The sequence below is a fragment of the Paroedura picta genome, chromosome 3 (assembly GCF_049243985.1).
Source record: "Paroedura picta isolate Pp20150507F chromosome 3, Ppicta_v3.0, whole genome shotgun sequence".
Classification (NCBI taxonomy): domain Eukaryota; kingdom Metazoa; phylum Chordata; class Lepidosauria; order Squamata; family Gekkonidae; genus Paroedura; species Paroedura picta.
In genome coordinates, this window is record NC_135371.1 from 121485813 (window position 1) to 121497873 (window position 12061).

General features: G+C 47.3%; 1 protein-coding gene across 6 annotated transcripts in view; it reads left to right on the top strand.

The window, feature by feature from the left end:
- Positions 1-12061, top strand: part of NTN1 (netrin 1) — a 183406-nt gene that overhangs the window by 16175 nt on the left and 155170 nt on the right. For all 6 annotated transcript variants that reach the window (XM_077327511.1, XM_077327512.1, XM_077327510.1 and 3 more), the window contains exon 2: positions 381-1455. In XM_077327511.1, coding sequence (XP_077183626.1) covers positions 435-1455 — 1021 coding nt within the window. In that variant the 5' untranslated portion in view covers positions 381-434. The remainder of the gene's footprint in view (positions 1-380; positions 1456-12061) is intronic.

A 12061-nucleotide genomic window follows, 5' to 3' on the forward strand; every position in this document is an offset into this window, starting at 1 on the left:
GCCGTCCCATACTGAGGACAGCGCTGGCCGTGGGGCCTCTTCCCCCCTCCCCCCCCCACCATGAGGCGGGCTGTCTTTGGCAAGCAGTGGCGCGCGCTTTCTGCAGGTCCCCCCCTCCCACCTGACTGGATTTTTTCCCCCCGCGCGGCGCGCAGCCCCCTTCCGCTCCGCTAGGCACCCGGGGAACTGGAGGGCCGGGAGCAGTGACAGAGTTGGCGGGTGTGCGCATGGCGTGGGTGTAGGGTCTGGCAAGGCCGGGAGGAGGGTTGCCTCAGCCGACCCCACGAGTCCCACCGAAACGCTCCAGCGCCCGGGGGCCCTGCGGGTGAAGCTGACCGGCGCTCTCTCTCCCTCCCTCCCTCTCTGTCTTTCCCCCACAGGTCGCTTTTCTCGCCCTTCTGGCGGCGCCTTCGCCCTCGGCCTCGGCCGCCAGGATGTGGCCGCCGGCGTGGGAGGCACTGGTGGCGCTGGCGGCGGTGGCGTGCCTGGCGGAGGGCGTGCGCGGCGGCTACGGCCTGAGCATGTTCGCCGTGCAGACGGCGCCGCAGCCGGACCCGTGCTACGACGAGACGGGCCAGCCGCGCCGATGCATCCCGGACTTCGTGAACGCCGCCTTCGGCAAGGAGGTGAAGGTGTCGAGTACGTGCGGCCGCCCGCAGGCGCGCTACTGCGTGCTGGCCGAGAAGGGCGAGGAGCGGAGCCGCACGTGCCACCTGTGCGACGCCGCCGACCCCAAGCGCGCGCGCCCGGCCGCCTATCTGACCGACCTCAACAACCCGCACAACCTGACGTGCTGGCAGTCGGAGTCCTTCGTGCAGCACCCGCTCAACGTCACGCTGGCGCTGGCACTGGGCAAGAAGTTCGAGGTGACCTACGTCAGCCTGCAGTTCTGCTCGCCGCGCCCGGAGTCCATGGCCATCTACAAGTCGATGGACGGCGGCAAGGCCTGGGTGCCCTTCCAGTTCTACTCCACGCAGTGCCGCAAGATGTACAACAAGCCCAACCGCGCGCCCATCACCAAGCAGAACGAGCAGGAGGCCATCTGCACCGACTCGCACACCGACATGCGGCCCCTGGCCGGCGGCCTCATCGCCTTCAGCACCCTCGACGGCCGGCCCTCGGCCCACGACTTCGACAACTCGCCCGTCCTGCAGGACTGGGTCACCGCCACTGACATCAAGGTGGTCTTTAGCCGCCTCCACACTTTCGGCGACGAGAACGAGGACGACTCCCAGCTGGCCCGCGACTCCTACTACTACGCCGTCTCCGACCTGCAGGTGGGCGGCCGCTGCAAGTGCAACGGGCACGCCTCCCGCTGCGTCCGTGACCGCGACGACAACCTCGTCTGCGACTGCAAGCACAACACCGCCGGCCCCGAGTGCGACCGCTGCAAGCCCTTCCACTACGACCGGCCCTGGCAGAGGGCCACCGCCCGCGAGGCCAACGAGTGCGTCGGTGAGTCCGCCTGCCCGAGAGTGGGGGGGGGGGGGGACCGGGGGACGGGACGGACGACACGCAGCAGAGGGAGGCCAGGGAGAACAGATCGCTTGCCCCCCCCCCCCCAATGCCTTCAGTTGTCCCTTGCAGGAGTTCCACTAAATATATAGTTAAAGACTCCATTCAAGCAGCATAGATTAGCACTGGACATGTAGAACCCTTCTTCCTCTTTTGTGCATGGAAGGTGTGCTTCTTTTTGAATGCCACGAATATCTGTTTCCTCCAGCCTGTAAAAGGGGTGGGCCAGGTCCTAGCATCTCATTCTCCCACAGGGGGCGTAGCCCAAGTTTCCTGTAGGCTGAGATGGGATGGGAGAATAGACAAGTGCCTCTTTGCAGGTACTTACTTAAGGAGCCTCTCTGTTGCAGTCTCCTAGGACAGTGGTCCCCAACCTTTTTATCACCGGGGACCACTCAACGCTTGACAATTTTACTGAGGCCTTTGCTCTCAGAGAATTTGTATGAGAAAAACATTACTGATTGTACCTTACTGTAGTGGTCCCCAACCTTTTTATCCCCAGGGACCACTCAACGCTTGACAATTTTACTGAGGCCCGGTGGGGGGGGGTAGTTTACTCCTCTACTCTCAACCACTGCCCTAACGCTCTCTGATTGCTGTGGTAATGTTTAAACATCCCTTCAAAATAAGATACAGACATGCCACAACAATGAACGTAAGGAACATTTTATTTTAATGGAAATTTTAACTCATGAAAATGGCAAATCATTGGAAACCCTGAGCTTGTTTCTCTGCAACGAGATAGTTTGGTGTAGTGGTTAGGAGTGCGGGGAGAGCCAGTTTGGTGTAGTGGTTAGGAGTGCGGGCTCGTAATCTGGCATGCCAGGTTCGATTCTGCGCTCCCCCACATGCAACCAGCTGGGTGACCTTGGGCTCGCCACGGCACTGATAAAACTGTTCTGACCGGGCAGTGATATCAGTGCTCTCTCAGCCTCACCCACCCCACAGGGTGTCTGTTGTGGGGGGAGGAATGGGAAGGCGACTGTAAGCCGCTTTGAGCCTCCTTCGGGTAGGGAAAGCGGCATATAAGAACCAACTCTTCTTCTTCTTCTTCTTCATAGTCCCATCTGGGAGTGATGGGAGACAATGACACCCGAAGTGTTTTGTAAAGGGCCGGGGGGGGGGGGGGAGAAGGCGTCCTTCGCGGCCCACCTCCAATTAGTTGATGGACCACATGTGGTCCGCGGCCCACTAGGAAATAGAAAGCCAGCCCTGGGGAAGGGGCTTGAGCTTCTCTTCCCAGGGCACTTATTTCCAACTCCTCTGGAGAGCATTCCTGCAGTCCACCTGCAGTCTGAAGGTTCAGTCTATTCGACTGTCTCAGCACTTTCCCAGCAGGTGGACACCAATCCTAAAGCCATAGTCAGGCACTACCTCACACCACTACATGAGCAATGCTTTCTCCTGGGGTCAGTTCACACATGAAAGGACTGTCCAAGTGCCTGTATGGAGCAGCCTTCTGCAAGAATTCTGTCCCCAACCACAGACAGATGGGAGGTACTTGTACACAGATAGTTTTGGGGTACTTTGCACATGTTCAGAGCCTTCCTCTTTTTTACTATTCCGCTGATTTCCCTCATGATTTGACTCTGAATCATATCACTAAAAATGGATTCTGGTGCTTGCAGTCTCCAATTAAGTTGAGTCCTGCCCTAAATGTCTGCTGATGTCCTATGGCCTGCAGTTAGAATCCCCATAAGTGTTTGGGGGAAATGAAACACTCCACAAGTTAGTTGTTTTCAAAATTAAAATTTATTTAGCACCTCAAGAACAGATGGAGCCTAGCTATGCTGATGCGGTAGGGAAGAAACCACTCTTTGTATAGAGATGAATAACAAGTGCTGCTGGGCCTATGGGCCTAGTTTGAGCCTAAAAGTTAGGCTCTGGGGATGAGCCAATTAAACTATGCTTTAGTTCCGTTCCAAATATGCGGCCTTCCTGTGACCTGGCTGGAAGAATCTTTTCTCGAGTTCAGAGAGGAGAGTCCTCTGTGTTGCACATTAGCCAGACCTGGGTTCCAATCTCCACTCAGCCAAGGAAGTTACTAGATGATCTCGGGCCAGTCAGCCTCTCTTGGTGGAATATAATGGAGCAAGGGCTGGGATGCTGCCTTGGGCCCCTGAAAGCAAGGGCAAGATAAAAATGCTAGCCGGACAGTGCTGACTCATGGAACACACTGTGCCAAAGGCACTTTTCTGTGTTGCTTCACTTGCTTCAGACTTCCAATATGAGGCCTGGCTGAAACTGACTCAGGAAATAGTCCTATCCTTGTTTGTCCCTGCATATAAAAGAGGTAACCTTTCTTAGAGGTCATTTTTCGTAGCACGGAGACTCCAAAAGGTTACCTGTGCATGGCTCACCCAACCTTTTGTGGCAAGGGACCCTTCCAATGCAAAGAAAAGAGCTTGCATCTCTGGGCTTTGGGGGCCTGAGTCGAGGGTGACAGTCAGCGGAAGACTTGTCCAGCACACGCTCGAAGCACTTCCTTTCTCCATCTAATGGGGTTTGAATGTCTGCGGCAGTTTTGATAAGAGCGGGGAACCGGGAAAGATTTGGGGGGTTCTTCCCCCTGCGCAGTTCCTTCGTGACCTCGTTTCCAGCCCACTTGGCCTCAAACAGGCGTCCGTCCAAGTATTTCAGCAGGAAATTAATTTCCCGTCCCACTTCAGTGCAGCCTTTTATTCCGAGGGAGAGGGGGGGGGGAGAGAACAGGTGAGAGGGTGGGTTCGGATTGCGTCTCCTGCCCGCTTCCCTCGGGAGAGGTCGAATGGGTCCACCCAGCCCCGTTTGGCCAGTTCGCTGTTCTTCCTGCCTCAGCTTCCGAGGGCAGCCGGAAGAGGCTTCCGCCAGTTTGCCCACGGAGGGGAAATTGCAGAGAAGGGTGAGGAAGTCGCCCGTGCTGGGGCTCGCGCCGCGGCGGGCTCTCGACAGAAACAGAATGTGTGCTTTCCGAAGCGAGCTGCTCAGCTGCTCCGGAATTTTGCCTTGATCTGCACCAGACCCTTTTACTGGACCCAGCTGAACCCAAGCAAAGATGCCGCCTCTCGCTTTCCGCGCGGACTCTTGGCCCAGCAGACCGGCCTGGGCCTGAGACGGAATTGCGCGCCTCTTTGAGGCAGCAGGGCTAGAATCAGGCGAGAACACTTGGGGGGGGGGGCGCAGGAGGGAGAGACAGAAAGAGATCCCAGGCTAGGGAGACTGCCAAGTAAGATCGGAATTATCCCAACTGCTGTGCCAGATGGCCAAACTATTTTTTTTAATCATTAACTGCACTTAAAATTGCTCAGAAGTGTTTGGGGGGAAATGAAACACTCCAGCGGTTACTTGTTTTCAAAACTTAACTTTATTTACTTCTTTAGCACCTCAGTCCTCCAAAACACATTCATTTAGAAGTAACTTCGGTTGAAAAAGGCAATCCTGTTGGGGACTAGATCCGTTGACTTGCTTTCAAAACAGCCCCCTGGTGGAAATGGAAGTGTACCCAGAAAATTCTAAGTTTTCAAAATGCAGCTGCTAGAAAATGTTTAGCATTGCAATTTAAACATACTTGGCTGGAAGTAAGAGCCACTGAAACTAGTATGACACCACATGAATCAACATGGTTGGATTGGTCTGGAAGAATTGTGTAAGTTTATCTTGTGTAGCAGAGCATCATCATCATTAAGAATAATTCTGAAACTAGTATACCTTCACTTTTCATAGTAAAAAAGTAAAAAATAAAAATAAAATTCAGTATTGGAGCTGCAGTTGCCTGAAAACAAACAATCTTCCTTGAAAACAGTACATTCTTAGAAATGCCAGCACAAGGACCTCCCTGCACAGTAAGAATAATTGCTTAGTAAGAATGAAAACAGATTGTTGCCATTGCTCTTAGACAGACAAAAAAGTTTATCCTGTCCTAAAGTTCCTAAGGTCCCTTTCCCCCTACTTGTAAAAATTTTAGGTGAGTTGGTTGCAAAGAGTTCCTTGCACCCTAACATATGAGGATGAGGGGAATGAGTCTAGTCAGGACATGTAAGTAATTATTTTAAAACACACACACACACACACAAATGGGAAAACTCATTTGCATCCTCTGAAATACCCCTTCAAACAGCATGAGCCAGAGTCTCTGGTCCTGAGCTGTGGGCCAACTCCTATCCCATCCAGCAGCAGGTTGGTATGTTGCACCACCAGGATCCATTCAGAGGACCTCACATCCCCAGGTTTATCACTGCCCTGTGCTTTGCCCACAACTTTCAGACTACTTTGTAATCCACAGAGTATCCAGGCTCTGTCCTTCCTCTCTTCTTTAATGCCTTTTCCTGCTCCCCGTTTGAGTTATCAAAAGTAATTTAGATATTTTCCCCTCCATAATAAACTCAGCTGTGGTTATCTCACACTGAACTTAGATTTCAGGGTAGATTTTTGATTAAGGGAATTTATATCCCGATATGCCTTCCCTGCATAAACTTGGAATTTTTAAAAAGTCATGCACAACAGCTGTCCATACTCCTTGCTTGGCATTGATTTACAAACGGAACATGGATATCTGATCATGAAAAGATTTGATTACTAACATAGATACAAGAATGTTAGGAATAGTACAGCAAGTTTTCATTTCACTCTGGCAGGTGAATCAGGAAAGAATGGATCAATATTGCTGATGAAACATAATTCTTTTAAAATAAAATATTTTTTCCAGAAGGCATTGCTTTCATGGCTAGAGCTTGTTCACCACTGTAAGAAATTGTTTTCCACCCATCTAGATGAGTTAATTGCTCTGGGTTAATTCACAGTCTTTTTTTTCTTACCTATGCTTCATATATTATTCTTAGAATAACAAGTGCCTGTAGGTTCAAGGTATTTTTGCCATGATACATCCTGCACTCCCCCCATGTCAAACTTGCTATTGCAGTGTATGAGCTAATAATTCCTCTAGAGCAAAAGGCTGCAGTAAATTATCGCTGAGGAATCTCCTAGCCTTCATTAATGAGCAGTTTCCACTGCAAATTCACCATTGGTCAGCCTAACGTTATCAATAGCTGGGATACTGTGAGTACACCAGGTGGCATCCAATTTGGGGACTACAACATGGTTAGTTATTTAACATTCTATTTAAGGAGCTTTTGAGGCTTTCCATCTTTGGCACTGAAATATTTTGGCTGGCTCTGAAATTTCAGGAGTCCCTAGTGTTCATCAATGACCTTCCTTCCAATTCATGCAGCTATGAATAAGTTCTTCTGCATATTGATTTATATTGTATAATAGACAGTGGGTACTGTTTGCTTTGGCTTTCATTTGTAAGCTAAAGCAGCAGCACATGCAGTTTTATGTGTTCCATTAAATCATAATTAGATGTGACTTTAAAGAGATTTTTAATTTCTTTAGAATACCAAAAATAATAACAAAACAAGTATTGGCAGCACATAGCAGTTGTTTGGGTCACTGTTTTCCTTTAGAAAATGAATGCAGCTAAATATGCTATGATTTATTCCAAATACAGGCATGGAGTCTGCAAAATGCCTGCTGAGACATCAGTTCTCATAGTGTGGTAGATCCCCCCTCAACATAGTACCAGTCCAGTTACCTGAATGAATGTACTATTGTGTATGCAAAATCTAATTTTAATGTGTGTGTTTTAAGTTGAGCAATATAATTCTTCTTGCTCTTTCACATGGAATGTAGCTTTTGAACCTATAGATAATATAGTATAACGTCAGAATGATTCTACACTCCAACTTTGTTGCCTAGTGATTCCTCTTCTGCAGTCAGCTGCAAGCACAACTGAAATGGGAGCTTTACACAGCACTTAAGACTGCTTTATATATTTCTCATAAAAGCCCATCCCTACAATTGAAGTCCATGTCTTTGGAAGTAAATATTCTTAAGAAATCTTCCTACAATCCCCCTTTTTCGTTTTTTTGCTTTGTTTTCAGACTAATTAATTACTTCCTGTTCTGTCCAGTCTTGCTTGTATTCCCCTCCCACCAGGCACTGATTAATCTTAGGTTAATGATCAGCTGGTGTGTGTGTGCGGGTGGGGGTAAATGTGACTCCCCTCCCCTTAATAGTCTAATATTGCTTATACCTCTTATTTGACTGTTTATGACCGTAATAGAGCATATATTTTTTAAGCATAGAACTTTGACAGCTACAAAGTGTAAAACAGGTTAGCAGCCTCCCTCCAGCAGTTTATGGTCATTTACAGTGGATTCATGAAGGCTAGAGAAACAGAAAGTAATTAAACCAAGGAGAAGGAAGGACTGAAGATGTAAAGAGACAATAGCATTTGAAGATTCATTTGAACTTGATGGTCCATATGGGACAGGCTGGTATTGCAATTGTGTTGTTGTTGTTGTTGTTTAAATCTGCACAAAGAGCTGAAATACACAGAAAAGCATCACAAAAATAGTCCATTAAAATTTAATGGACAAATCATTGCAAATGTAGGGATGTCCTCCCACAAAGCATAATTTCTCTTCCACCTCCTACTTCAGCCCCAAATACTCCCCAATACTTCCAGGAATAGCATAGGGGAGCTGCAGGCCTACATCAGAATGGGAAATAAAAGAAAACTGCCTCTGTGGTTATCCTCTGTGGGGTTAAAGTCAGCAATAATAATCATCAGTAATAATTTAATTCAGTTGACATTAGATGTACTCTGCTGCTTGCCATATGGCACATTCATATCAAGGCTAAGTAAAGTATACCTATTTATATGCTTGCATTGTGCTCTCTCTATCACAGACAATGTGGAACATGAATAGCGATGTTATAAAGTCTAAAGCATGGTACATGAAATTCTGTGCAAACTTCAGATGGGAAAGGTTCTTTTATTCTCTCACACATGCATGCAAACAAAAACTTATACTTGAGGAATTCAGGCTGGGGGAGATCTTGAAAAAATATTTCCAGGGATTAGGAAACTTGTTTTGCAGAATGAGACAAAAAGTTTGCTGATGATTTAATCCACTCCTGATGAAGAATGTTCAACTTGGGCGTTTTACTGCTGAAAACACTTAAAATATCTTGTGAGACAGATGCTTGCAACACTTCCCAAATCTGTGGTTGGGCTCAAGTTAAGGAAAACTAATTCAGAAACCACAGCAAGAGATCTGCAAAATGCATCTTTTCACAGGCAGCGCTGGGAAAACCAACCCCTTTGCACCTCATTGTGTTAGCCCCAACTATGATATCTCACAATGGAAATGAAGCCGAAGAAGCACATGGAGTATCTATCTGAGCAAGTACAGCTCTAAAACTGGGAATCATTGCATTCTCAGATTAAACTTCAGATCTCCTCCTGACTGTACACACACACAGAAATCCTTAGCAGTTTAGAGCATCAAATTAACATGAGCCTCCGGGGAGGGTAGTATATAAATATAATTAATGTATTATTTAATTAATTATTAATAAATGGAAGAAATGCATGAAAGGAACAAGGTGTCCTGTCCATTGTCCTCAACAATCTCAGTAATTAAGATAATTTGTTATAATTAAGATAACTTGTTATAGAATAACTAGTAATTATTTGCTTTAAAAATTCTCATTGGGACAGATGGAGTTTGATGAAGTGAGAACTAAAGTATAAACACCAGAGCACATTTCTGTGAGCAATGAAAGAGCCAGCTTCAGGTTTTGGGACCCTGGGCAGAAGACTTTCATTGTCCTGCCTTCCATCAACCCACTCAAATGGCTGCTGTGGTGGTGATGCTGGTGAAGCAGCTGAAGCAGTGACTCCTTTCAGTGCCACCTCCTTTGCACATGAGGAAGCTTGGAAGAAGAATGGCACTGAAGAGGCTAAAGGGAGTGTGAAAGTGTCACTTTCTGATCTTTCACTGCCTCTGGGTACTCCTCCCCCTTGAGAAACTTTGGGGGGGGGAGTCAGAGACATTTGCCACAACATCTGCAGCAATCTTCCATTTCCCATTCAAAAAGCAACTGAGAATCTTGTAGTCACTTCCCACAGAAACTTCATGCATGGGACAAAGCCCTCCCCCTAACAGTTGGCCATTTCCTAGGCTTTAGGCATCCATGGGTCCAATCATAAACAAATCTGCTTCTTCAATGAAAACTAAGCCATCCAGTGTCAGGAATGGCAGAAAGACTGGGCCCTTAATTAAGGTGACCAGATTGTCCCACTTTTGGAGGGACATCTGGGGGTACTTGGCAAATTGTACTTATGGTGAAATTTAAAAATATATATTACAATACTATTTATGCGTTCTATGAAACCCCCGGTCAATGGTGTCCCGCTTTACCAATGTTAAAATCTGGTCACCTTACCCTTAATACGAGCTCATCCTCAAGTACAGTGCTTTTATTTTTCTTTTATAAATTAATTACAACCATTTATTTAAAATTAAATGGAAGGGTATGTTCTAGGCCAGTGGTCCCCAACCTTTTTATCACCGGGGGGCCACTCAACGCCGGGGACCACTCACTGGGGACCACTCAACGCCTTTTACTGAGGCCTGGTGTGTGTGTGTGTGGGGGGGTAGTTTACTCCTCTACTCTCAACCACTGCCCTAGCGCTCTCTGATCGCTATGGTAATGTTTAAAAATCCCTTCAAAATAAGATACAGACATGCCACAACAATGAAGTGTGCTGTAAAGGGCTGGGGGGATGAAGTAAAGGGCCGGGGGGGGGGAAGAAGGTGTCCTTCGGGGCCCACCTCCAATTAGTCGAAGGACCACATGTGGTCCGCGGCCCACAGGTTGGGGATCGCTAGTCTAGGCCATCATTTAAGTGTGCCATTAAAAGCCAGCTTGGTGTAGTGTTTAGGAGTGCGGACTTTTAATCTGGTGAGCCTGGTTTGATTCTGCCCTCCCACACATGCAGCCAGTTGGGTGACCTTGGGCTCGCCACAGCCCTGATAAAGCTGTTCTGACCAAGCAGTGATATCAGGGCTCACCTCTGTTGTGGGGAGAGAAAAGCGAAGGCAACTGTAGGCCACTTTGAGACTCCTTCAGGTAGGGAAAAGCGGCATATAGGAACCAACTCTTGTCTTTCATCCTCGGTAACCTCACTGCATAGAATCAATCCATTTCCTATCAGCACAGGCTGCCACTACATTAGCAGGAACCCATCTGCTTCTTGGTTATGCTGAAGTATGACAAAACCCTAGCAAGTGGCTATTATAGAAAGGGAATTACTTTGGCATGTTTTTTGGATACATTATGCTTCAATTTGGTTGTGCTTTCTACTAATTCACTGCAATCACAATGCATGACGGTGACTGATTTCAGTAACTAGCCTACCAAAATGCCAAAAATGTAATATGAATGGTGCAATAAAAACACACAAATTATCAGGAGGTAATAACATCATAATTTCTACACCAAACATAAGTTGTGCAGTCAGTTTTCATCTGAATGATTATGAGACATTAACCTGAACATGTGAAAGCAAAACCCAAATCAAGATTATAGTTGAGTTAGACTTTGCTCCATTTCTATCTCTCTCCATGCAGTTCTCCTTGCCAATTCTCCTGCATCTCCATCTTTTCCTTCACTGACCCTTCTCTGAAGCTTCATCCACCCCACTGTCATTGTCCAGTTGCCTTTCCTGGGCTCCTCTGTAACACTTAGCCAGCTTCCTTTTCTTTGCCCTTTTCATTTCTTCTTTTACAGAAGAAGTGCCATCAAGTTACAACTGACTGACACTTGAAGGTGTCTTCAAGGCAAGTGAGAGCAAGAGGTGGTTTGCCATCATCCTTCAGTAAAGCATCTTCCTTTATGGTCTCCCACCTTGTTTAGCTTCCAAGAACTGATGAGATGAAGCTCCTTGCTCTTTCCTTCTCTCAGACTTTCAGTACTTCCTATTTAACCATGTAGATGAGGCTGGTCTACTGACTGTTGATTCTGCAGTTGCACTCAGTCCTAACTACTCATACAATCTGTCTGCCCAGGTTCAGACAAACATCTGGCAATAAGTATAATCCAAACATTGTGCCATGTCAAAGCACATTTAAAAGCCCAAACATCAAACCAGAAGGATAAATATGAATAACACAAGCCAATTCAGAGCCCAGAGCGTCAAACACACCATAGCTTAGAACACAGTCTAGAACCACAGCAGGCACACAAGAGTTGTAGACAAGTGCCTTCAACACTAGCAAGTCCTTTTCTGGCTGCTTTTATCAGGAAAACCCTGCTTAGTTATTCTGGAACAGGTGCGATTCATTAATGGCTGAGTAACTTAGGACTTGTGGTGGTTACTCAAATTCACAGGTAGAGAATGGCCAATGCTGGACTGCCAACCATACACTATGATGCTGTTTCTGCATTTTCCTCTGGGCCTGCCTTCTTTGGCATTCTAAGAGCTTTAGAGAGCCTGTGAGTGAGACTGGCAGTTGTGAAGTTTCTGCTTCAGTTTCAGACCCCCGGCTGCGGGACTGAGGGCATGGCATGCTGGCTTTAGCCTTAGCCTCCCCTTCTGCCATGGACAGAGTCTCTGCCTTGCCTGGTGGGTCTTCCTGCAGTGAGGACTGGGAATTGCTTTCTTCATTTCTTCCTCAGCAGAACCATGATGAGAGCCAAGTCATCCTTTTTCCTGGGA